This window comes from Humulus lupulus, chromosome 3 (genome assembly GCF_963169125.1).
Source record: "Humulus lupulus chromosome 3, drHumLupu1.1, whole genome shotgun sequence".
NCBI lineage: Eukaryota > Viridiplantae > Streptophyta > Magnoliopsida > Rosales > Cannabaceae > Humulus > Humulus lupulus.
The window spans coordinates 206,303,703-206,330,628 of NC_084795.1; the positions used below are offsets into that span (position 1 = coordinate 206,303,703).

Below are 26,926 nucleotides of genomic sequence, written 5' to 3' on the forward strand. Positions count from 1 at the left end.
GAAAAACATAATCTTTTTATACTTGCACAAAACTAGGAAAACAAATATGAAAATTGAAGCCAAATAAGGTAACATAAATAGATTTTTATTAATTACTCAAATGTAATTACGATATTTAGTCTACTAGTCTAGGCTTAATAAATCATATTACAACATAATTTATGCCCAATTCAGATTCCTTTATCACTAAATACAAAACAAGAAATGTATACAAAAATTAGTGAAATACATTCTTCCATTCTAAAGGCCTCAACTACAAATGTTGTCAAGAATTGCTCCAAAGAAATCATCTCAATAAACCTACACATTGTAAAAAAAAAATTCTTTTATTATTAAGAACATAAGACTTAAGCTAGTTTCCACTTGTAAGCATATAAAGTTTAAATTAAATTTGTAATAACTCCAAAACTTGATGAAACGGCAGGGTATAGCAAGATGTACTACCATGCAAAACAACGACCAAAGCAACAAAACATGCAACTTAAAACAATAAGCTAAGAGATGAACGAAGAGAAAATTCCACTGCTAAACAGAGTACTCTATCAATACCTAAAACTTAATGAAAATGAAAGAAACATTCAACAGCATAATTCTAAAGCACAACAGAAGACTTTCTTCTTTATACCTTGACAAAGGCTGATGAAAGTCATCTTTTTGTTGGTAGTTTGTCTTCTAACATGGTCATATCAGCCTATTAAGAAAGAAAAATCTAAGCATATGAATTTTCCACAAAACAAACAATTAAATTCAAAAATGAAAGTGAATGAGAAAATCAGAGAGTATAGAGATGAATGAACTGAACTTTATTGAAATATATAGAAGTGTTAAATAGAAAAAGAGAATACATCACTTATAATGAGCTAAAAATTAGAGTAAGACTAACAGATTCATAGAAAACCATAACAAATCTAACAACTACCACTTAATAGATAAAATTTGTAGTAATAAAAGTACTACAATCTTTCCATTAATCATTTATAGTGTGCACTAGGGAAATAAAAAGCCCACCTGTTCAGATGATGTTAGAATGCCCTGTATAAAGCTCTGACAGTATATCCATGGAGATCAGAAGCATTGCATGTCTCAACAATAAGGGAAGGCCATACATTCATAGCACTACACCAGTTCCTAATAGTCCAAACTAAAGAATTCAAAGTCTATCACAAGTATCTATTATCGACAAAAAAAAATCCAATTTAAATTCAGTAGTTATCAAATGTTTTCACTGCCATAATCATAGCTGCCACTAAAGCAGAAGATAATATTGACATAAGTAAGTTCATACAGCAGAGTCGAAGCTTAGTCATCACTAGGATTACCTTGCTTTCTTGTGCACCTCTTGTATTTACTATATAAATGCATTATAATCACTTAGTCATCACTAAGATTACAATAACCACTGTCAAACATACTTAATAAATTAAACATGTTTACAATTAAAGTGTGAATAAAAGCTGCTCAAACGAATGGTTTCTCTTCAATGATTTTAATTGCTAGTGCAGGAACCTTGGGTTAAAGTTTCTGAACAATAAGCCTAAAATGAATAAACTGCTTAAGTTGCACTAGACAAAACATGAATGAAGAAACCTAACCTCAACAGAGCATTATCTATCAAAGATAGTTAGAGCACATGTTTAGACTATTCATAAGAAATATCATCAAAGAATTTCATTAAGTAACAAGGCACCAGCCAAATTGAAATCAGATGCAAACAACTATTTACTAGTAATACTTAAATTAATAAGATGCTTTGAGACTTGAGTACTCAGCTCATAGATATTTAATTAGTGGATATGCCATTAGCCAAGTTGATGAACCAGAACAAATAAAAACATAGTCTAGTTGATTAAATGCAAAACTTTTCTCTAAACCAAACTACTAGTCAACATAGATTTGTGGAATTAATTTCTCGTTTATGAACCAATGACTGGAGTAAAACTAGAATTCATGTAAATAACAATGGTAAGGGCATATAACAGTGGCAAGTCCAATTTATAGATTTATTGGATTTGGACTATATATACAATGACAAGGGGGGAATTCAAACAAATAATTGGCAATTGGTATAGAAAATTGCTTTAAGCAAATGAAAAAAAATAATAAGCAAAAAATGACAAGATTCCACTAATTATGATGGAGCATAGGCCAATGACAGCAACAACATAACCAAATGCAAACATGTAATCCAAATGATTTTACTTCCAACTCAGTTATAACAAAAAAAAAAAAACCCATGAATCCATATGGAAAACTAAGATAAATACTTATCTGTTTGTATTATTATTTTAAGGTCTTCATGAAGTGAACAAGGATAAATGAAGAAACTAATTAAAATGATGACCACTAGTCAAAACTATGTGATGCATGTGTGTGTGTATACTTACACACGTTTATTAAACATGCAAACTTTGTTATGCATTATCATCGAATATAAAAGATGGAAAATGAAGCATCTTCAAAGATTAACGAAAGAACTAGTCCTTGGTCCCAAAAATCTATCAGCAACTGTAAATTCCATCAGAAAATAAAACCAAGCAAAATCTGATAGTTACACAATGCACCCATCAGAAACTGATCACAAATTTGAAAGAAATAAAAACTAATAATGAGATAAGCACAAATCCAAACGCTTGAAGAAAGCCTAAAGGATTGACATGGTCGTCTTAAGCATGGAAATATATACATTTATACAAGTACATAAAATATAATACAGTCTCATAGCATGCTAATCATGCACAGTACACTACAGTATCACTAATCATGCTAATCAAAAAGTACTGCCATTTCTAACTATAAAAATCAGTATCACTAATCATGCTAATCTAGTGAGATCGAACAACTATATAAAATAATAATATAAAAATCCCCACATTGCCAGACTATCCTTTGCAACTCAATATTAAGATCCTGACACTATAAGATACAGGAAAGTAAAATCAAAATGCTCTGCCATAAATGCTAATATGTATAATTCTGTGTTCACAAAGTTAGAACTCATATCTATCAGATAAGTTAGTTTTTTTATGCTGAGTTGTACTATTGGTTTGTTTGTGTTAGAATACTTTTTCTTTTGGGGAAATTTCTGCTCCCTTTTTTTAGTCATTATGCAATTTTTTTTATAATATTTCATTTTGGATAAAAATCTGTAACCCATCTAGGCAGCAGGACAAAAAATAAAGAGAGAAATAAGAGTTCTTAAATCCAAACTTTATGTGTGCACACACAAACACACACACACACAAAAAAAAAAAAGGGGTGTGGGGAATAAAAGCTTGTCAAAGTATAATTCAGTTGCCCAAGTTGATATCATTGTTATTTGGCACTTATCACCTTTGGCTAGATTATCAATCTTTTGCAGTAAAAAAGTTCTCAAAGCATCCTGCAAGTAGGCAAAGTACTTAATAAAACTGAAAGTATATGCGTCCATCATTTAAATGAACAAAATCACCCAGAACATTAATTGGCAGTTACACGTTGGCTCACAATAATAAACTTCAGAGTAATCTCCTCAAATGATAAACAACACAACAGTTCTAGTGGCATGCATGAGAAATTTCCCCAAAAACAAAGGCCAAGTTTCTGGGATCAAATTCATAAAAATCAGAAGTTTTAAGAACTTTACCTAAATTTGACCTCAGATTTTCTGACTCCTAATTGCCAGCTCTCTTCTCAAGTTTTGGCAAAATAATTATGTAACTTAAAAACTGAACATCAATTCCTGTTTCATGTAAACACAAGTTATCAAGCTAAAAATCAACACGAGAACAAATGAGCAACAAGTTGATCATGTACAAACAGATACGAATCAAATTTATTTTTAAGTTATACACCACATACCAAAATCTGTGAATCTCCTCTTGCAAAGGTGAAGAAACTCGGCGTATTTCTCAGCTCCCTCGTTTGTCTTGTCAAGCTGCAAGACCAAAGGTCGCCTTGTCATGATCTCTGCAGATTTTCCAATCCAAATTCCATTATATATCCTTGCTAAAACAAAATAGTAAATAAGAAGAAAAAAGATACAAGAAAATTAAATGATAAAAATAGTAAATAAGAAAAAAAAAACAACTAGCCTTTGTTTACTTTTGATTATTAAAAAAAAAGGCAAACACCTTTCCTTTCTACATTTTCTGTCTAAGAAAAAGGATTAAGGACAGAGTATTAGTTCAAATAATAAGCATTGTGCACCACACACACACAAATAATAAGCTTTCCACAACTCAATGCAGCCACAAGAATAATTCAATAATAAACCAAGTATATGTACACTCTTCTACTAATAGTGTTGAATAATGTTTTCCAATTGGACTAGCCTATGTATGTATATGTGTATGTATAGTCTTTTGATAACATATCTAAGTGTATACCTCTTGTATGTCACATGGTAGGGTAGGTAGTAGATTTTGGACCAAGGAGTTTGTTGACACGATTCTTCGCCAAAAGGTAATTAAGAGAAGAAGAGATAGGGATTAATGCTAAAGGTGAACCGAAATAGATATATGATCTTAGAGGATGAAAGAGGTGACTCAAGACACGTTTTTTAAGTGGTTCGAAGGTTAAAATCCTTCTACTCCACTAGTCAATATTATTGATCTATACTGAGTATTTGATTACAGAGTATTTCTTACAAGAGATTATTTTTCCAACCCTTATCAACTCCCAGGGTCTCCATATTTATAGGAGAAGGCACCTGGAAGTTGGTAAGAAGGTCATCCCATGACCTTCTTAGCTGTCGTATCAATTCTGTAACATTCATGATTAATTCCTAAACCTGACACATAAGTGTGGTCAAATCAATAAGTAAGGAGGTAATGGGCCACATGGCCCAACCCAGTCGTGGGTGTCTGAACATGCACGTTCCTGCTGCGTGTCCGAGAAGTCAGGGGGATATCAGACACGTGATGCCTAATATATGCACGTTTACCTTGCGTGTGTTGACTTCAAAAAGGGTCACAGCCTCCATATCCAGCTCGTACCACGAGCTTCATACTTAGCTCGGTCTTCGGCCTTCGGAATCCCTGCCCCGGCCTTGGGCGGTGGAGGCGAGCTCTTGGGGCTTCTTTGAGCTAAGAAGGCACGACATTACGACAGAAGCTCCAGCCCTGGGGATGATCATGAGGTAATCATGGTTAGGCCGTAGCTCGGCTTACTAATCAGCCCGTGGGAAAATCAGGGCGTACATCTACCCCCAGCTCGTGGTATATCACGCCGTATATAAGACCACAGCAGGGGCTTTCAGACTTCCCCATGAACTCTTCGTATTCCACTTTTTACGCAGGCGCCTGATACGTGGAACATCGTGGGTGGTGATGGTACGTCTTACGAGAACCGCATTTAATGGCCTAGCCTATGCCTAGCCGTCATTTCGTATTTCGAGTGGAGGGCCTCGGATCCCTCATCAGGGCCATCCAACGGCCCTCTACACGTGATCCTTTACGCATATAAAAAAGGGGTGGCCACCCTACGCATGGGTCACCCTTTCATTCGAAATTTTTCAAACTTCTCTTCTTCTTCTCTCTTTATTTCAAAAGAACAAACCCTCTACTCTGTTGCTGCTACTTTCAGCGTTCAAGAAGCTTAGGCGCACGGATTTCTTCAAAGCTTTGGAAGCTGATACACCGACGAAGCTTTTACCAAGGCAACACCTCCATCCACCTCCCAGCCACACACTGTAAGTTTCCTGACCATGTGCGTTTTGAAAATATATGCTCTGTAGCATAGGTAAAAATTTTATTGTAGCCGCATGCAAGGGTTTGCTGGATTTTGTGGATACTGAGGGTGAAAGCCCTTTTTAGGTTAGGGTATCTTTGCTGTAGGAAATCATTTAAGAGTATGGGTTTTAGGATGCTTTCTCTGGGTAAAATTTTCTGGGTAGGAGTTTTGGTAATTTTGGGTGCAAAACCGGGTAGCTTAAGGAACACGCCTCACAGGCGGTTTTGCAATTTTCTGCCTATTGAAATTTTCCCCCCAAGGCAAATTCTATCCTGAACCTCCTGACACACGAATCCCGAGGAATCGGGGATCTGTTGGGAGCACAGGCGCGTGTTCATCGAACCGCGTGGTCCCACTCTCCACGGGCTAGGCTTACCTCAGCTCGTGCAAATAATAATTGTTTTTTCCTCATGCTTGGGTCGCCTTTTCTGAAATGTTTTCTTTTGTTCGTTAGGCGATCAGATGGCTCCAAAGAGGAATCTCCCCTAGAAGAACGTCAGCAGCTTGGCCTCCCAGCAGGACAGAGGAAAGGCGGCGATGCCTAGCTCCCCGATCCCCCGCTTCGGGCCGGCAGTGGAGAAGGAGGTCAAGGTGGCCCCTGATGCATTCTTTGAGGCGGAGAGGATCGTCTCAAAGATAACCGACCAGGTGAAGATTAACAAAATCTTCATTTCCCACAACATCGCCCTGGGGAAAGCATCCGTAGTGGCCCGACCTGCTTCAGATGGCGAGCGAAGCTGTGCGCTGCTCGACGAGTCGTTCGCGGCCTGGAGCGGTGAACACTTTAAGGCAGGGGCCTTCCTTCCACTGGATCAGTATTTTGCTGATTTTTTCAACTACGTGGGGTTGGCCCCGTTTCAGCTTCCCCCCAACTCCTACCGTCTGCTGGCAGAGTTGAGGTATTTGTTCTAGAAGCACGAGTGGGAGGTCCCCACTCCTGCAGACATTTTATATTTCTTCTGCCTCAAAGCCAGCCCGGACCAGCGGGGGCGAGGCGACGGGTTTTACTATCTAACCCGGTTTCCCAATACGGCGGCAGTCATCGAGCTGCCCAGCCACCCTAATGACTTTAAGGACCGGTTCTTCATGTCAACTGGGTTCCGAAATTGCGAGCATCACTATTTCAATCGTCCTCGTAAGTTTTCTCCGACCTTAGCTCATGCTTTAAGTGTCATTTGAGCTCCTCTCGTACCCCGTTCTGACTCAGACTAATCTTGCAGCCATCTTCGCGAGGACAGAGAAATCTGTGACCCTCGGGGCCCAATACGAGACACTGGCGGGCTTGTCCCCCAATGAGAAGGACTACCGGGTGCTCGTGACGGACGAGACGATGGTGGCTTGTAAGCTGATTTTCCCAAATCAGACTTTGAATCTAAGGAGGCCTCGGGGGCCTCCCCCAGTTCGCTCCTCTATGCCCATCATCGTGGAGGAGATCGCGATGGAGGAGGACGAGACTCCACTTGTGAGGAGCAGGAAGCGGGCGCTGGAGGTCGCCCAGATAACAGACGAAGAGAGGATCCAGTCCGGAGCAGCTGCGGGTCCCTCGGGCCAAGGTAACCTTTACATATTTAGGAACTTAGATAGGGCCATTGCCGACCCCCGGCTAGCTAGATTCAACCCCCGACAGCTCGTCCATCGTCACCGAAGTGATCTGGACCTAGACACAACCCTGCTCCACTGCGTCGATCGGCTCGTGTTGGACTACCAGGATAGCCGACCTAGGGGTACCGTAGTAGTAGATAACACCCTAGCCTTTAGGTCGATCCTATTCGAGGAGTATGGGACCAACCTCCGCTCATGGCCATCACTCCGGAGGGGTATCTTAGCTCCGGGGCTTAGGCAGTATGTAGGAGAATCTAGCTCTGAGTCAGACCCGAACCCAGAACTTGCGCCAGTTCGGGAAGTAATCGTCTTAGGTTCTTCTTCCAGCTCGGGGGGTAGGGCTCCCTTAGTATTCGCATACTTTTTACCTTTAACCCTTTGTATGTGTCTCTGTATGGTTGCTAACTTGTACTAACCATGTTTTTGTTTTGACAGAAGAGATGTCTCAGCCCGAGGAGAGCTTGCGAGGCACAGTCTTCGGGGGGAACCCCTCAGCCGGGCCAAGACTGAAAAGGCTCCAGGGGTCCAAGAGCGCCGCTGGGGTCTCCACCAAGTCTCCGGCAAAGGAGAAGGAGAAAACCCCGGCAGACCAGGTCGCGGGAGCGATTCTCCCTGCTGCAGGAGCAGGCCAAATGCCTCCACCACCTCCGCGAGCTCCAGCCGCCACCCAGGACGCAGATCGGAGCTCAGGACTTCGGCCGTGGTGGCCTCTGATGTACGCATCCCAGTCAATCCCCAGGATCTGGAGAAGATCCCAGAGGCCTTCCAGGGAACAGTGTATAAGTCGGCGAACTACACCGTCAGCCATATATACAAGTTCACCGAGAAGGAGCTCCGGGCCATTGAGACAATGAGCCCGGTTGGCGTAATGGAGTCTTCCATGGGCATGACACTAACGGTAAGCTGCCCTGTTCTCTTAAAGCTTTTACCATTACACTTTGCCCTATTTTTCCTCTAAGACAATTTTATCTTTCATTTCTCGCAGGGCGTCGTCGCTCTTCACTGGAGCATCATCAGGGCCAAAACTCAGCTCGAGGATATGAGGACCGAGCACCAGGCCTCCTTCAGGAGGCTAAGGCGACTAAAGATGCCTTGGCGACCTCGAAGGCCGAGTTGGAGAAGACCCGCTCGAAGGTCCAAGAGCTCGAGACCTCCCTTGCCACTTCGCGGACAGACCTCGAGGCTGCGAAGACTGAGATCCAGGCCGCCCTGGAGGTCGAACGGACCACTTCGAAGCAGTCCATGGAAGATCTGTTCTATCACTGCTAGGCCTACAATCCGGAGGCTGACTTTTCTTTCATGTCACCAAGCCTTTGGGCGCGCTTGCTGGTGAAGTTCCAAGCTCGCCTTGAGAAAGAGGCGCCGCCTTCGGAAACTGGGGAAGGCTCTGGCGCGGCGGAGCAGGGTGAGACAGCGACCTCCCAGGGGCCATCTGACGAAGCTTAGGGCGTTTTTTCTCTTTTGCCCTTGAATATTTTTAAGTATTTTTTTTTTTTTTTGATGTAACCTTTGCATGAGGTGTTTTCACCTCGAGACAATTTTCTTTGACATTTTTAATTTACGCTTTTTCATGCCTTTTCGCGCTTTGGTTACAATAAATTTTTTTTCGAGAAACTTAGTTCGCATTAATTTTTATCCATATCTCGAGCTCTTTAGGAAGAACATCGATCAATAGATTTAAATTAACTTCTAAGTTTTATGACCCGGTTAAAACCAAGAACTTAATTTGAAAACTTAGTTCGCGTTAACTTTTATCCATATCTCGAGCTCTCTAGGAAGAACATCGTTCAATAGATTTAAATTAACTTCTAAGTTTTATGACCCGGTTAAAACCAGGAACTTAATTTGAAAACTTAGTTCGCGTTAACTTTTATCCATATCTCGAGCTCTTTAGGAAAAACATCGATCAATAAATTTAAATTAACTTCTAAGTTTTATGACCCGGTTAAAACCAGGATAGGACTTAGTCAACGTTAACCCTTATCAATATCTCGTGCTTTTAAGAAAACAACTGTCAATCAATAAGAATCAACATCTAAGTCGTTAAGGAGACCTGGTTATATCCAGGTACCATATGCCCCCCAAGTAATTGGGAAAGGATCTTTCGTGGTTACTTTAAGATTACACTTGCAAATATACGTAAAAAGCTGATTTTCATTAATACATAAAAAGTGGCTTTCCAGGCCTTACAAGTAGATCATTGATAATATCTCTTTAAGTGGATGGCGTTCCAAGTCCGCGGGACCGCCCCTCCATCAAGTCAAGCTAACTTATAAGTTCCCTCCTTGATGACTTTGATGACCTGGTATGGTCCTTCCCAGTTCGGTCCCAAAACTCCATCTTTGGGATCTTTTCCGGCGAGGAAAACTCTCCTCGGGACCAAGTCGCCCATGCTAAAAGCGCGTTTTTTGACGTTGGTGTTGAAGTAGCGGGTGATTTTCTGCTGATAATGGGCGAGCTAGAGTTGCGAATCCTCTCGCCTTTCCTCAACCAGATCGAGGGAATGGCACAGGAGCTCATGGTTTCGATCCTGGTCATAAGACTGGACTCTATGCGAAAGAACATTTATCTCCACGGGAAGGACTGCCTCACTCCCAAAGGTTAGGGAAAAGGGAGTATGACCCGTAGGAGTTCGATGCGAGGTCCGGTATGCCCATAGGACCTGGGGGAGCTGTTCTGGCCAGACCCCCTTTGATTTATCTAATCTTTTCTTGAGGCTCGCCTTTAGGGTCTTGTTGACAGCTTCGACCTGGCCATTAGCCTGAGGATAGGCCACGGAGGAGAAACTTTTTACAATCTCATGTCTTTCACAGAACTCAGTGAACAGGTCGCTGTCGAACTGAGTGCCGTTATCGGAAACGATCTTCTTGGACAGGCCGAAGCGACAGATGATGCTTTTAACCACGAAGTCAAGCACCTTTTTGGACGTTATTGTTGTCAACGGCTCTGCCTCAGCCCACTTAGTAAAGTAGTCGATAGCTACCACGGCGTAACGGACCCCACCTTTTCCAGTGGGGAGGGCGCCTACCAAGTCTATCCCCCAAACGGCAAACGACCATGGGGACGAGATCATCTTCAGTTCGACTGGAGGAGCTCGGGCAACTGCAGCGAATCGCTGGCACTTGTCGCACTTCTTCACGTACGAGATCGAGTCTTTGGATAGAGTTGGCCAGTAATACCCTTGCCTGAGAATCTTTAAGGCCAAGCTCTACCCCCGGTGTGGTCTCCGCAGAATCCTTCGTGAACTTCTTGCAGGGTGGCATTCGCTTCACTTGGAAGAACGCACCGGAGGAGAGGTAGGGAATGCCCACGTCGGTACAACACCCCATCGACCAACGTATATCTCGGAGCTTGATACAGGATTCGTCGTGCATCGCTACGCCCTTCAGGCAGCTTGCCCTCGACGAGATATTCAAGAATGGGGGTCATCCAGGTCGGCCTGGCGTCGACCATCTCGACCTCAGCCCGGTCTCCTTCTATACTTGGTATATCCAAGAATGCTATTGGCACCAACCCCAAGGTCTCCGTCTCTCCCGAGGTGGCGAGCTTGGCAAGAGCATCTACATTAGCGTTATGTTCCCGAGGTATCTGTTCGATCGATCCTCGCTCAAATGCGGACAGCTCGGCTTTTACTTTTGCCAGATAGGCGGCCATCTTGGGTCCCTGCGCCTGATACTCGCCCAGAACCTGGTTTACTACGAGCTGGGAGTCACTGAAGCACTGGACGGAGCTCGCCTTTAACTCCTTGGCTATCCTCAGCCCTGCCAACAAAGCTTCGTACTCTGCCTCGTTGTTGGAGGCCTTGAACCCGAACCTTAGCGCCGAGTGGAATCTATGTCCCTCGGGGATATCAGAATGATTCCGGCCCCGGAGCTGTTCTCGTTTGATGAACCATCCACGAAGATCCTCCACAACGATTAGCGCGAGGTGACCTGAGGTGAGCCCTCTGCTGGATTCTCCTAGAATCCCGTGCACTCTGCCACAAAATCGGCGAGGACCTGACTTTTTATAGCAGTTCGTGGAGTGTAGAAAATCTTGAACTGACTGAGTTCGACCGCCCATTTTAACAAACGTCCCGATGCTTCAGGTTTTTGCAAAACCTGCCTTAGAGGCTGATCGGTCATGACGTGTACTGAGTGAGATTGGAAGTACGGTCTGAGCTTTCGCGAGGCCGTGATTAGGTAGAACGCCAATTTTTCCATCAGTGGGTATCGTGATTCTGTCCCGAGAAGTCTCTTGCTGATGTAATAGACTGGCTTCTGAACTTGGTCCTCTTCTCGTACCAGTACGGCACTAGCTGCATCCTCAGTGACAGCCAGGTAGAGAAAAAGAGGCTCTCCTGCCTTGGGCTTGGATAGCACGAGCGGTTCAGCCAGATGTGCCTTCAGGTCGAGGAATGCACTCTCGCATTCTACTATCCATTCAAGCTTCTTGTTTCATCGGAGCAGGTTGTAGAAAGGCAAACACTTATCGGTTGACTTGGAAATAAACCGGTTGAGCGCTGCCACTCTTCCTGTTAAGCCTTGGACATCTTTCCGCAACCTGGGCAGAGGAAGCTCGAGCAGTAACCTGATCTTATCGGGGTTTGCCTCGATTCCTCGGGTATTGACTATGAACCCCAGGAATTTCCCTGACGCGACTCCAAAAGTACATTTCTGGGGATTGAGCCTCATGCCGTATTCTCGTAGTATTTTAAAACATTCTTCCAGGTCGGAAATATGGTTATCGGCAATCTTTGACTTGACTAGCATGCCATCAACGTATACTTCCATGTTTTTACCGATCTGGTCTGCGAACATTCTGTTTACTAGCCTTTGGTAGGTAGCTCCGGCGTTCTTCAGACCGAACTGCATGACCTTATAGCAATAGACATTAGTTGGGGTCATGAAGCTGGTGTGTTCCTGGTCCGCCGGATTCATCGCGATCTGATTGTAGCCTGAGTACGCGTCCATAAAGGACATGAGCTCATGCCCCGCCGTGGCATCCACCAGCTGGTCAATCCGTGGCAATGGAAAACAATCCTAGGGGCAGGATTTGTTCAGGTCGGAGAAGTCGATGCAGGTCCGCCATTTTTCGTTGGGCATTGGAACTAGCACGGGGTTGGCAACCCAGATTGAAAACTTGGCTTCATGGATAAAGCCACATTTTTTTAGCCGGGCTACTTCTTCTAGGGCTTCAGCCCGGGTTGTTCCTAAACGTCTTTGCTTCTGAGACTTGGCAGGAATGCTTTTATCCAAGTGAAGCGTGTGCATGATGACACTCGGGCTAATCCCCACCATGTCCTCGTGGGACCAGGCAAATACGTCTAAGTTAGCCTGCAGAAACGTAGTCAGCTCCGCCTTCCTCTTGCCGCAGAGATTTTTCCCGAGCTTGACCATCCGTGATGGATTTTGTGGATCAAGGTTCACCTCCACAAGCTCCTCAATAGCCTGGAGCTTGGATCTGTCTTCGCCTACTAGGGGGTCAATATCCTCACTTAAAGCGACATTTCCCCCTTTGGCGCTTTGAGGTTTTTCAATTTCAGGGTCCGCTGACGGTTCCTGAGATTCCTCTTCAGTCAGAATGGCCATAGCCAGCTGTCCGGGTTTAGATTTTACCTTCTTGGAAATGCTGTAGCATTCCCTGGCAGCGAGCTGATCGCCCTGGATAGTGCAGATTCCTGTTGAAGTAGGGAACTTCATGGAGAGGTGTCGAATGGAAGTGATAGCCTCGAAAGCTATGAGCGTAGGTCGGCCCAAAATGGCGTTGTAAGCAATGGGGCAGTCTATGACCACGAACTCGAGTAGTTTGGAAACTGTCCGAGATTCTTCCCCTAGGGTGATCACCAGCTCGATCGTCCCTATCGCCGCTGATCCTTCTCCCGAAAAACCATACAGCATCATGGAGGTTGCCTTTAGCTCGACGACGGTCAAACCCATCTTCTCTAAGGTGGATCGGAATAGGAGGTTCACCGAGCTCCCGTTGTCTATTAGTACCCTCCTCACTTTCCGGTTGGCGAGCTGGACTACTACAACCAAAGGATCATTGTGAGGGAACTAGACATGTCCTGCATCTTCCTCCGTAAAATTTATTGGTTGCCTCTCCAATCGCTGCTGCTTTGACTGGCGCTGCTCCGGGACGAACTCCACTCCATTATGAGCCTTTAGTTCATTCACGTATTTCTTTTGGGCACCTCTGCTTGTGCCAGCCATGTGCGGACCTCCAGAGATGGTGGATATCTCTCCTCCGACCATGGGAAGAGGGACGTCCTGATCTACCCGAGACCCGGGCTGACTGGCTGGGGCTTCTGGAGCAGGTCGACGCGCTGGAACCCTGTTTCGCGAGTATTGAGCCAAGGGGCCGGCTCGGATGAGAGTCTTGATTTCATCTTTTAAATGCCTACAATCATCGGTATTGTGGCCCACATCATTATGAAAACGGCAAAATTTGGAAGTGTCTCTCTTTCCCTTGTGGTGCTTCAATGGCTCCGGCTTCTTCCAGGGGACCCGAGTAGAGTTGGCCAAGAAGATACTTTCTCTGGACTGGGTGAGTGTAACGCCCTACTTCCTTAGAGCCGTTACTAAGTGAGTTTTTAAGACAAAACAGTGTGCAATGAACTCACTAACCAAGGTTTTGAAACAAAAGTGTGACTAATTAAAAGTTAAGGCTGTAATCTTAGAAAAATGCGTTGTTTCAATAAAACTTCTAGTATTAAACATTGGGGATCCCAAAATGAGGTTTGAAAACTATTTACATCTTAAAATAAGTTTACAATTGATCAGTTATAAAAATCATAGATTATTACAGCCATTTTCAAATAAACCCCCAACCAAAGCAGTCGGGCAGGCCAAACATGTACGCGTCGCTTCACGCTCTCCGTACTCATGGTTGGTTGACTCAGTCTTTGCCCTTACCTGCAACACGGAGCACCCGTGAGCCGAAGCCCAGCAAGAAAACTCATGCAGAACATAACATATGCAAATATACAGTTAATCATATCAGATAGTCCACAGATAAACAAATCAACCATTAGACTAAGCAAACACGGCCATGCCGCCCCAGAAGCCTTATCGAAGCCTGGGGTATCGATTCACACCGTAAGGATAACACATGTATCCACCGGGCCCTGCCCTGACTATAGCATCCCATGTGCTAAGTGTTACTTCCGGCCCCGCTGCCGCACCCGGCCTACGCCGCTCTCGGCCCTTGCCGTACATTTCATTATAATCACACATATAGTATAACACAACAACATTCGAACGAATAATAATTCATTTAAGTCTGCATCCTAACCTGTCATGCAATATAGGGCCATGCCCGGAAATCATCTCATCATGCAACATGCAATATAGGGTCGTGCCCCGCAATCACACTATGGGCCCATGCCCTATCCTACGGGTATTATAGTTTTCTTACCTTTCCAATCAATAGCTTAGATCACCTGACTCCTTGAGCACGATCCCACTCGAGCCTTAGCGCACACCTAGGCACAAACATAGGTCAAAGTCAACACCAAACCCCAAGTCCGAATACCTAGTCTCGGGACCAATCCCGAGCCCCCGGGAAGTCCTAAATCCCCAAAACAAAGTGGCAGAATCGAACCCCGAACCCTAGGTCAAAATCTCTCATCAAAAACCCAAAAATTCACCTCTGTGAACAGTGCAGCGCTACAGCGCTCTAAAGAGGGCGCTGTAGCGCTACAAGCAGAACACTCCCCCCAGAACAGGGGCTAGCGCTACAGCGCCCACTGACTAGCGCTGTAGCGCTAGTTGCAGCCCAGCAGAACCCGAAAATCGCATCTTGCGATTTCCTTCAACCAATTCAACCCCAAACTTGTCCAAACCTTTTCCAAACCCAAAATCAAGCTTATAAACACCTCTCACTCATCCCAAGCTTCCCAAGAACTCAAAACTCAAGCACATTCAACCCAAATCTCAAAATTCACCATGAACAACCCTAAACCCAGAAATTCAATCAACAACAAAGTTAAAAGCTTAGAATTCTTACCATTGATGCAAATTTCGACATTGATTCAACCCTAGACCTCCTTAGCTTGTTCATCATCAAAGCTTGCCCAGAAATTCCCTAAAATTCCCATCAACTCAGCTCAAAACACAGCTCAAACCATCAAAACCCTTAAAACTGAAATCTCTAAAACTTACCTCAAAAGTTGATGTGTTCTTGCCAAATCTTCAAGTCTAACCCAAGATCCTTGATGCTCAGCCTACCATTACTCTCCACTAAGCTTTGCCCCAAGAAAAACGGAGAGGAATGGTGCAAGAATGCACAAACCGTTCCTTGAGAAAACCCCCCATGTTTTCTCTCTTTTCTTTCTTTCCTTTTTCTTTCTTTTCTTTTCTTTCTTTCCTTCAGCATTCTCACTCTCTAACAATCTCACTCACTATATAAAGCCTTATAAAATCTATCTTTAAAAGTCAAATGACCAAAATGCCCTCCTTATTAACTCTAAGCCCTTCTGTCCAAATAGGGCCATTTTAGTCATTTTACCCAATTCTCGCTAATCCTCAAGTGTCTCTAATATTTCCCGTTGCTTTCCAACACCTGATAAACCACCAAATAAATATCCCTCATCATCAAAATAAATCTCAATCTATTCTCTGAATTCCTGCTTATACCCCCAGGCTCGCCCCGAGCCGGGTATAAATTCCCGCCATGACTTACCGCTAGCCTATTCACTGGGATCGCCTCGAGTCACAAATCACAGATACACCCACATACCACTGTGGTCTCAACAATCATCACATAACAATGCAGTTATGCCCAACATGGCCAAAATTACAATTATGCACTTCTAACACGATCCGGGCCTACATGCATACTAATACACACAGTCATGCATCTCAGATAAACAGATAGTCATATAACATGCTTTAAATCATAACCATGCGTTTAATTCATAAAAATCACACAAATCCCATCATGCCCCCCCTGGCACGCTAATCAAGGCCCTTAAGCCTTATTAGCTAATCTGGGTCGTTACAACGAGCTTGGTATACGTCGTGAAAACGGGCTTAAACTTATCTACGGACTTATTATTCTTTTGGCCGTGCTGACTATTTTCGCCATTGCCCTTTCTTTTGCCTCCGCCGGGCTGGTTGCTCTGTGCGACATTTGGGGTCGTTGCCACGACCTCCGTCCCTACTCCCGCGGGCTGATCGGGAACCTGGCTGGTTCCCGCAACTGAGGCTTCGACTTCTTCCAAGTTTATCCATTCCTGGGCCCTGTTAAGGAATTCGTTGACCGAGCTGACCCCCTTCCTCTGTATATCCTTCTATAGGTCTCCTCCGACAAGGATTCCGGTTCTCATGGCCATGAGCTTAGAGTTATCATCCGCGTCTCTAGCCCGAGCAGCAACGTTCGCGAATCTGCTCAGGTAGGCCTTCAGAGTCTCACCAGGCTACTGTCTCACGTTAGCTAGGGAGTCAGCCTGAACACGGGCAGCCTGGGTGTAACGACCCAAATTCGCTAATAAGGCTTAAGGACCTTGATTAGTGTGCCAGGAGGGCAAGTTGGGGATTTATGTATGATTTTATGAATCAAATGCATGATTATGATTTAAAGCATGTTATTTGGCTATTTGTTTAACTGAGATGCATGGCTATGTTTACTAGTATGCATGTAGGCCCGAATCGTGTTAGAAGGACATAATTGTAATTTTGGCCATGTTGGGCATAACTGTATTGATATGTGATAATTGTATTCTGTGAACTGTACCACGTGGGTGTGGTTGTATTATTGTGATGCACGTGCCGAGACGGTCCTAGAGAGCTAGTTAACTCAAGAGTCACAACGGGATTTCTATACCCGGCTCGGGAGGAGCCTGGGGGTACCTCGGGAATTTTATGGTTAAGTTGAGATTTAGCGGGTAATGGTTATTGGAGATTTAGTAACCTGGATAACCATTAGTTACTGCTGAGAGTAACAAGTTTTAGAAAGAAAATGGTAGAAATGAAATAGAAGTGAAAAGACTTAAGTACCCTTGAGGTTTAGGTGGGAAAGGATAGGCAAGGAGGGGCAAAATGGTCATTTGGTTGGGAATTAGATAAATGGCAGCTGGTTTTATGGGGTACACGGTTTGGGGCTTAACCATTTTGGTCTTGATAGAGTTTGAAGAGAAGAGAAAAGAGAGGAAAAAGCTAGGGCATGAGGAAGAAGAAGAAGAAGAAGAAGAGAAGGAGAAGTTGGAGACCTAGGAGATGAAGGAAGCTTAGGGATGGATTCTCCATATGAGGTAAGGAATTTTATACACATTTAAGGCTTGATTATGTTATGGGTTAAGAATTTGAGCATGGGTTAAGTTTGATGTTTGAGTTTTTTATTTTTCTGAAATCGAAATCAAGGATGTGGATTTTGGGGATTTGATTGGGTGTTTAGATGTCTTTGGTGATGTTTATGGGTTGTTGGATGGTTTATTTGGAATCTTGAGTTGGTTTTGGGGCTTGGGTGTGAGTTTGGGTTGATTTGGGAAGGTTTTAGCTCGGAGAAAACGCAGGAGAAAACCCAGAATTCTGGGTCTGCGAAGGCGTGCCGCGACACAGGTTTTTCGTGCCGCGACAAGGGAGCCTCTGACTGATGGGTGCCGCGGCACAAGAAAGTTGTGCCGCGGCACAAGGCAAATTTCAAGTTGACATTTTTTGGCAATTTTAGGCCTTTGCTCCGGGGGTTCGGGGGATGTCTCCGGGGTGTTGTTTTAAGGTTTTAGAGGTCCCGAGAGTGCGGGATTGGTCTCGGGAAGTGGTTTTGGGTTGATTAGTAATGAGGGATGTTTCTTGTGTGTTGTGACTAGCTTGTTGGTGAGGCTCGTGCTAGAGGACCGTGCTCGCGGCTTTAGTGCATCAGGAGGCTCGGAATGCAGGTAAGAAAACCGTAACACCCGAGTTTAGGGCATGGCCCCACTGTGTGATTGTAGGGCATGGCCCCGGATTGTATTACGTGCAAATGCTTAACCTTAAATGAACCGTGATGTGTGCGAATGTTAATTTTGAATGTACTATATGTGTGATTATGATGAACTGAACGGCAAGGGCCGAGTACGGCGTAGGCCGAGGCGGCCGTGGGGCCGAGTACGGCATAGGCCGGGGCGGCCGTGGGGCCGAAAGTAACACCTAGCACATGGGATGCTATAGTCAGGGCGGGGCCCGGTGGATACATGTGTTATGCTATATTCAGGGTGGGACCCAAGGGATACATGAGTTATCCTCGCGGTGTGAACCGATACCCCAGGCTTCGGTAAGGCTCTGGGGCGGCTTGGCCGTGTTTACTTAGTCTAATGGTTGACTTGTTTATCTGTGGATTATCTGTTATGATAAACTGTATAAACTGCATATGTTATGTTCTGCATGAGTTTTCTTGCTGGGCTTCGGCTCACGGGTGCTCTGTGTTGCAGGTAAGAGCAATGGCTGAGTCAACCAACCATGAGTACGGAGAGCGTGAAGCGACGCGTACATGTTTGGCCTGCCCGACTGCTTTGGTTGGGGGTTTATTCAAAAATGACTGTAATAACTTATGATTTTATGATTTCTCAACTGTAACCTTATTTCAAGATGTAATTAGTTTTCAAACCTTATTTTGGGATCCCAAATGTTTATTAATAGAAGTTTTAATGAAACGACGCATTTTCAAAGATTACAACCTTAACTTTTAACTAGTCACACTTTTGTTTCAAAACCTCGGTTAGCGAGTTCAGTGCACACTGTGTTGTCTTAAAAACTCACTTAATAACGGCTCTAAGGGAGTAGGGCGTTACACTGGGAGGCTTGGAATGCCCTTTTGAAGTCGGCTGAGAAGGTCTTCCAGGAACTGATTGACTGTCTTTTACTTTGCTTGAACCACTGCCTGGCAGGTCCAGTCAATGTGGAGGGGAAGATCCAGCATCTCAGCTCCGGGCCAATGTTATGGGCCATCATTAGGGTGTTAAACATCCCTAAATGGTCCGACGGGTCTCCGTCCCCGTTGAACTTTGACAAGTGAGGCATACGGAAACCAGATGGGTATGCCGTCGCTGCTATATTGGGGGCGAAGAGTTTCATCTCGTCTCCCGAATCATATTCGTCTTTTTCTTTTTCTGATAGGAGCTTCCTCATCAGCTCCTCCATCTGAGTCAGGCGCTCGAGGGTTTGGTCCTGATGTCCTTGGTTATTCCGGGCTGTTAAACAGCTCCGGATCCATTGTACGCATTTAGTAGGTTATTGCCCCTCCTATCTTGAGATAGGTTATTTGGGACATTCCCTTCGTTATGTACTCCAGACAGAACCCCCCTGAACAAGCCTGGCCATCTCCTCTTACTCTGTCTCCTCTATGAGAGTTGAGGCGATCTCGCAGGTCACCTCCCTGGGTGGTCTGGTGACTTTGTGCCGAACTTAACCGCTGATGCAAGTCTCCCCCAGAGAGATCACTCTGGCGACTGCCGGACCAGTGGCTCCTGCTGGATAGGCTTGGAGTCCGCCTTTGGTGGTGACGACCTGAGCTTTCCCCTGGTGCCCTGCTGCGCCGGGAAGGTCCAGCTGATGGCGGATTTCTCCTACTACTCCCATCGGCTAGGATGTCCTTGACGGGCCGAGGAGGAGATGGATATCTGATCGGAGATGGAGGATGCCTTACTGGGGAGGCGATCCTAGTTCCATCTGGACGGATTAAGTTTGGTGGGGGCCTTTCGGCCCTGCCAACCTGCTGGTCCCGCGCCGGGCGATCTGGACGAGGCACAGGACGGTCGTCGGGGACGGGCTGACGTTGCGAGCCTTCCCCGGATCTCCTTCGGGAATTTTCTCGAACTCCCCTGGGCGTTCTCGAGGATGGTTGGGAGCTAGGAGTCGACGTCCTAACTGAACGGCTGTATTGCTGTTGTCCGGTCCTAGGCATTTCCTCGAAATTTGCCTCTCGATGGTGTGATGAAGGGGTGGAGTTGGCTGCCAGAAGTCTATCCAAACGGCTATGCCTGGACCAGTTACCCCGGCGAGACTTAGGAGCCTCGCCTTGCCTATCTCCGACGTTAGCGCCGGTTGTGAGAGGGGGTAATCGGGCCAGGATATCCTGAATTTGCTGGCTAGCTGTTGCTAACTGGCTCCTCAGTTGAGCGTTCTCCATCTCCACCGCAGTATAATAACATGGGTTCGGATTAGGTGGCCGAGACGCCGAACTACCGGTATCATCTTGGCCCACTGGCTGTTTTCCTGGCCACTGCTGGACTTCAGAAACTTGTTCATCAGGGATGGTAGTATGATGAGCCTCCTGCCCATCATGTTGTTCTATCTCGTTACCATGCCTGGACCGAGTAGTCACCATAGTTGGATATTTGCAACAGCACTAATCGAACTTGCTCTCAATGAAAGCACCAAACTGTTGACGCAGTTCTTCGCCAACAGGTAATTAAGAGAAAAAGAGAAAGGGATTAATGCTAAAGGTGAACCGAAATAGATATATGATCTTAGAGGATGAAAGAGGTGACTCAAGACACGTTTTTTAAGTGGTTCGAAGGTTAAAATCCTTCTACTCCACCAGTCAATATTATTGATCTATACTAAGTATTTGATTACAGAGTATTTCTTACAAGAGATTATTTTTCTAACCCCTATCAACTCTCATGGTCTCCATATTTATAGGAAAAGGCACCTGGAAGTTGGTAAGAAGGTCATCCCGTGACCTTAGCTGTCGTATCAATTCTGTGACATTCATAATTAATTCCTAAACCTAACACATAAGTGTGGTCAAATCAATAGGTAAGGAGGTAATGGGCCGCATGGCCCAACCCAGTCGTGGGTGTCTGAACACGCACATTCCTGCTGCGTGTCCGAGAAGTCAGGGGGATATCAGACACGTGATGCCTGATATATGCACGTTTACCTTGCGTGTGTTGACTTCACAAAGGGTCACAACCTCCATATCCAGCTCGTACCACGAGCTTCATACTTAGCTCGATCTTCGGCCTTCAGAATCCCTGCCCCGGCCTTGGGCGGTGGAGGCAAGCTCTTGGGGCTTCCTTGAGCTAAGACGGTACGACATTACAACAGAAGCTCCAGCCCTGGGGATGATCATGAGGTAATCATGATTAGGCCGCAGCTCGGCTTGCTAATCAGCCCGTGAAAAAATCAAGGCGTACAAAGTTTTATTTATTTATTTATTAAATGTTTGAAAAGAGCATTCAACTACACGTTGTCAAAACTGATGTGCTTAATGGTTGCTGCATGGAACTAATTATGAACTAATATATCTATATATGCTTCTATTTGAAAAAAGGTTACAGGTGGCCATGCATATAAATATAACTTTAAATTTTTAGACATAATTAATCACCATGCTAATTGTTTCTTTTTAATACAATTTATTACAATATATGTAGCAAATTATTTTATTAAATTTAATTTATTACTCTTACCAACACAATACCTCTGAGGCAATATACTAGTTGTGATAGATTTTCTTGAGAAGGCTGTGAAATTTAAGATGCAGCAACACTTATTCTTGCTTATGTTCTTTCCAACTCACTCTGGTCATAAGCAGCAAAACATAAAAATAGGCACAAAACAGGACACAAAATACAATAAACTCTTCATCTGAGGCAATTACACATAATTAGCAATAAATATTTTGAATACATTTTATCTTCATCATATTTAGAATGCATGGATTATACAATACTAGTAGAAAGAATTTGCAGTTTATCAACATACAAGCAGGGCTGTCTAAATGTGAATACAACAAATATATCATCACACAAAATCCTAAATCTAATATCAATATTAGAAATATATACAACAAACATGCCATAGATAAGCAAACAGAACATGCTTTGGAAAAACAGGGGACAAAATCAATCATATGCTGAAATTTGATGAACCAAGATATTCAACGAAACCATTAGATAATAATTATAAATATATAAAAGTGCACATATGTCATCATAGATTTCTAGAGTCCACAAGGAAATAAAAGCCCAACCTTTTTATTTTTATCACTTAAAAAACCATCAAGAGCAAGGTGATTCAGAAACTGTAAAGAAGAAGAAGAAGAAAATTCATTATTTTTAAACAATTCATTAACCAGAAAATAGAAGGCCATAATCTCTTTACAGAAGTTAAAAGGAAAGGAAAACACAGATCGGCATGTTTACACTCAAATTGTACATCCACCAAGCAAGCCCCCTAACTAAAATATGGATGGAGAAAGCATAAAGATTACGAAAACATTAAGTGACAACACAAAATCAACATTAAATATTCCAGATATGTAATTTGAATGCATCCAGCAGTACATTTTTTTTTTCTTTCTAATCACGGTACCTGAGGATATGCAAATGCATGCATGTAAAAGCTGATTCTCTAGGCAATCCAAAAACTCACACAAACACAAAAATCAACACAGCCCAAATAATATGCTGAAATTGTAGTCTAGCAAAATCCATATACATATGAATGCTAGCTTTTCCTAAAAATAGACTTGTATCTAAACATGATATATAGGAGGTATATATGTGTGTATGTTTTCACTTTCATCATATATCAGTCTATAGTTTTCCTATATGTTCTCTCTCCATTTCATAAAACGTGAGCCATTCGTTAATTATTTTTTTTCTTTTTGAGAAGTAGTTCGTCTCTCATGTCTTTTTAAACTAACATCATGCTATATGAGAATCAATTTTTTCTATCCATATATATAAAATAAGAAAATGAACACACCCTAGCTCCCATCTCCGATTGTTCATCATTCTCATCATGATACTATAACCCTTTTTAACATAAAGCCAATTTATATTAAATAAGACAATAACATGTCAGCCCTTGTAATCCTCATATCATGTAGGTGATTAACTTTGATCATAATGAAGTTCTTTGTCTCCACTTTGTTTAGCTTTAAGTCTACACACATTATAAATATAAAGATCATGATGAAAAAGCTTACTAAGAAAGCCCATATATATATATTAAATTATTAACTAAAGTAAAGCAATGATTCATGAGAAAGTTTAGATCAGATAAGTTTTTTTTAACAATCAAATTGTTCAAATCTGAAACCACAGAGATAAATATTTTAAAAAATGAAAATGGGAAAGGAGTTCAAATCCATTACAGTTGTACAGGGGCAAATATATCTAGCATTTTATCTCAAGTTATAGAATATGCATACCTTTATGCATGAGTTATATAATTGAGGCCCTGTTATTTGTTGTAAAAAATAATATTTTTGTTGCTAGGCATATATAACTTCACTTCATATACTTTGCTATAATAGGAACACTTGGAAATCACTTATAAGTTTAAGAGTTATGGTGTCGTATGTGTGATTTAATTTGTATTTATGCAACATGTTAGACATAAACACACCAATTTTTTATATTTCATTGATCAAGTCATAATAGGAAAGAGTTGCTAAACTGGATTATAATTTGCTGCAATAATTATGAAGCTTACCCTACCCAATAAATATGTCAGATTCATCACAATAAAAAAAAAAAGGAGCCAGTGACTCCCCAAACTACAATGATAATGATGATGTCTCTATCTAAATAGCACCAAAAATAAAATTTTATTAAAGGCAAGTGCCTTATTGTGGTGACTATGAGCTTCATAACTTTCCTTACTATGGCAACCATAAACTCCATAAATTTCCAAGCGTTCCTGAGCTGGCTATCACTAATAATGATACACGAAATTTCCATAAGCTCCCTTCAATGCATCACAAACAAAAAAAATAAAGTCAACTAAAAAAACCTTACACAAAAAAAAACAGCACATTATCTGAAATGGATAATAAAAAATAAAATATTATATGGAAAGGAAATAAGTTATTGTAGGTCATATCAAGGTCAAACAAATAGATGACCTCACCTTTCTTTATGGTTGAGGATGTTGTAGAGGGAGAGAAGAGTGATTTATTGGGCATCTCACATAGTTGAGGTCAACATAAAAACCAGTGGCCAGAAGGGAAGAGAGCGAGAGAGTTAGAAAGAGGAACAAGAAAAATGGGGGAAAACTCTCAAGTTTCTCCATAGATGCTTGTGGGTTTAATTTCAGAATACAAGTCCTTGATTTCTTAAACAAAAAAATAAACTACCTTTCTCCTGGAGCATAGGAGCGGTTAAGAGGATAAATTAATTAGAAGATGGATGTTTTAATTAGGGCTTCATTTGTTATCAAATGAGTGGGATGATAAAAGTATAACATATTACTCAAACTAAAGAAAAACAATTAAACAAGCAGCTGGTATGTACAGAAACTAATTAAGAACAAGAACTCTTCAAACATATTCTTTAACACTAAACAGGAACTAACACATACACAACAGTTGTGCTCTCAAGCTTTCTCTCAACGCATAAAACTCTATGCTATTTCTTGTATTCTAATACTTACAACTTCTCTCTAATTTTTCTCTCTGAGTTCTCTCAATCTAAAACAATTCAAACACATATAAATATATATATATGTATACACATATTGTTGAGGCTCTTGTTTTACGTAAGGCAGCCTGCACATTGCAAAGCCAACAATAAATCACAGGGAGACTTCTCTTCTTCTTAATATTTTTTCTTTCTAATGTAGCATACATAAGAGTACACCATAAAGGATAACAAAATCACAAGACCAATGGAAATGTATTTTACCGAATGTTGCTTTTTCTTGGCAAGAATTTGCACCAGTTTGTATAATTTTTGAAGAACTTCCTCATTAACTCATCCACAACAACATCTTCTGACTGTGATGGAAAATATCATAAAGTCAAATTTATATAAGAGGATTAGTTAAAGCCAAAGCTTTACAACCTTAATTAACAATCAGAATACCTTCAAGACAGACTGCTTATTAGCTTTCCGAATGTGAATATTGGCAAGGAGAAGAATTAGATGCTCCATCTGGTTGGCAACATTGCCTTCCTGGTTAGAAAACACATTATGAAAATTCAGAGAAGCATCAAAATATGAGCAATGCAAAAGAAAGAGCACATATCTTATCAGATCATCTCGTATTGTAGCTGATCTAAAGTACCTGGAAACCAAATCAATTCTGAAGAAAATCAAACAAGACAATGAATTCTCCATGCCTCTGAAAGTCTGGGGTTGAAGGTAAACCACATACATTGCGAACAACTGCAATTGCAGCCTTTATCTGTGTAATTTAGGCAAGCTTGTCATCATGCTTAAATATTCTAACACCATGGTGTTGTTCCAATAATGTGTACATAAACTCTAACTTGAGTCTTTAATTAGAATTGAAAAAACTAATAAAGAAAGAAAAATTGGATCATCCAAACAGCACCAAACCTCATTTAATTGCATTATTGCTTGCTGAATACCTCCATGATCAAGTGGTAGAATAGTATACGGAACAAAGAGGTCCAATTTTTTGTTGGCTTGTTCTCTATTGGCAAGAGCCTGAGGTAAAAGAGTTAGAATATTAATATATTCATGTTCAAAACAAACTCGTATCTAATTTGAACAAAGAAATTATGTAGATAGAATTAAAAAACCACAATAATAAACTTATATTTTTATTAGAACATTATTACAAACGAATGGAGGGCATGTATCAAAACTCATGAAAATACAACAAATATGCCTAAAATCACTAGAAATCAAAATCATAAAATGAATAATATTTTGGTTACAATATGTATAATTAAAACAGTGATTATACTGTCTGCTATATATATGTGTATGGGATGCTATTCTTACAGTTGATAAATTTGGTAATAAAAACTTTTAAAAAGAGAACGGGCAATATGAAAAGAAAGAACAAAACATCATCATACAACAAAAAATGCACAAACAAAGAATAAAAAAGTTGAATTTCATACTATATGCCAAAAAGGCCCTAATTTTACCAATAAAATTATCAATAAATCTTCTTATTTTGAATTAAAATAAAAAAGTAACGATACATGATGAACAACAATCAGGTGGGATCATAAATTAAATTCAAGAGCATTGGAAGAATAAGTAGAAGCTATCTTTGTTGTTGAGATGAAAGAGGTGAGAGAAAGAGATTGACCTAATATTTTCCCCAATCCACCGCACATCAGCACAAATCCATGGATAAGAAACAAAAAACACAACCTGAGAAAAGAAAACAAATCATAAAATTACCTGGACTCGGCGGGAAACGGAGCCGGCAAGGACTTCTTGGCTGAGATCGCAAGAGAGAGAGAGATCGTGATGGTGGAGCTTAGAGCGTAGAGAGAGAAGGAAAATGGAATATGAAGATGCGTTCATGTTTAGGATTAGTATTTGTTGGTGGAGGTGAAGATATGTGATGGAGAAGCTTTCAAACAAAGTAATTTAGGCGAGAGAAAATAATGAGGAGCGATAGAGAGAGAGAGAGATAGAGAGAGAGAATGGGATTTGAGGAAAAGTATATCACTATTTTTTGTTTGCCGCTTAAATTTTTTTAGCCCGCCTTTTATTTTCGGAAATCCTATTTTACCATTTTTTAATCTTACTTATTATAATACTTTTTGAAAAAACTTATAAACATGTGTTGTAGAAAGGGGAATTTGTTGTAGTGAGGGTTCATAAAGAACGGGGAAGATCAAAAGGTGTGCAAGTTGCTGACACAATTAAAACATATGGCTTCAAACAGAATGTCGACGAAGTATGTGTGTATAAATACATCAAAGGAAAAGTAGTGGT

General features: G+C 42.1%; 2 protein-coding genes across 16 annotated transcripts; both read right to left on the reverse strand.

The window, feature by feature from the left end:
• Positions 1-69: 69 nt before the first annotated feature.
• LOC133823382 (callose synthase 3-like) lies at positions 70-26,760 on the reverse strand. Of its 13 annotated transcripts, none has more exons than XM_062256122.1 (14): positions 26,384-26,675; positions 25,594-25,672; positions 25,287-25,406; positions 25,085-25,174; positions 24,905-24,996; positions 23,885-23,969; positions 22,246-22,296; positions 14,096-14,204; positions 4,081-4,131; positions 3,838-3,945; positions 3,623-3,718; positions 1,009-1,128; positions 626-691; positions 70-300 (listed from the first exon to the last, which is right to left on the reverse strand). In XM_062256122.1, the coding sequence occupies exons 4-11, from the start codon at positions 25,151-25,153 to the stop codon at positions 3,651-3,653; spliced, it is 633 nt and encodes a 210-aa protein (XP_062112106.1). In that variant the 5' UTR covers positions 25,154-25,174; positions 25,287-25,406; positions 25,594-25,672; positions 26,384-26,675; the 3' UTR covers positions 70-300; positions 626-691; positions 1,009-1,128; positions 3,623-3,650. The 13 variants fall into 13 exon arrangements, with proteins under 13 accessions (XP_062112106.1, XP_062112107.1, XP_062112105.1 ...); XM_062256123.1 differs by having other exon boundaries at positions 26,289-26,675; XM_062256121.1 differs by having other exon boundaries at positions 25,562-25,672; positions 26,289-26,675.
• LOC133823381 (formin-like protein 16) lies at positions 14,344-21,143 on the reverse strand. 3 transcript variants are annotated; one of them, XM_062256113.1, is made up of 3 exons: positions 15,453-21,143; positions 15,298-15,375; positions 14,344-14,773 (listed from the first exon to the last, which is right to left on the reverse strand). In XM_062256113.1, exon 1 carries the CDS (start codon positions 20,590-20,592, stop codon positions 19,489-19,491), a length of 1,104 nt encoding a protein of 367 aa, XP_062112097.1. In that variant the 5' UTR covers positions 20,593-21,143; the 3' UTR covers positions 14,344-14,773; positions 15,298-15,375; positions 15,453-19,488. The 3 variants fall into 3 exon arrangements, with proteins under 3 accessions (XP_062112097.1, XP_062112095.1, XP_062112094.1); XM_062256111.1 differs by having other exon boundaries at positions 14,344-15,375; XM_062256110.1 differs by having other exon boundaries at positions 15,298-21,143.
• Positions 26,761-26,926: the final 166 nt, after the last annotated feature.

What these genes read in the sequence shown, in the direction of transcription:
- LOC133823381 (XM_062256113.1), bottom strand. Translation starts at nt 20,592, where the DNA reads ATGGTGACTACTCGGTCCAGGCATGGTAACGAGATAGAACAACATGAT.
- LOC133823382 (XM_062256119.1), bottom strand. An exon ending in TAAGTGATAAAAATAAAAAG is followed by an intron (nt 14,205 to 22,245) that starts GTTGGGCTTTTA and finishes TCCGTGTTGCAG; the next exon opens with GTAAGGGCAAAGACTGAGTC. An exon ending in TTTTTTTTTAATAATCAAAA is followed by an intron (nt 3,946 to 4,080) that starts GTAAACAAAGGC and finishes GAAAATCTGCAG; the next exon opens with AGATCATGACAAGGCGACCT.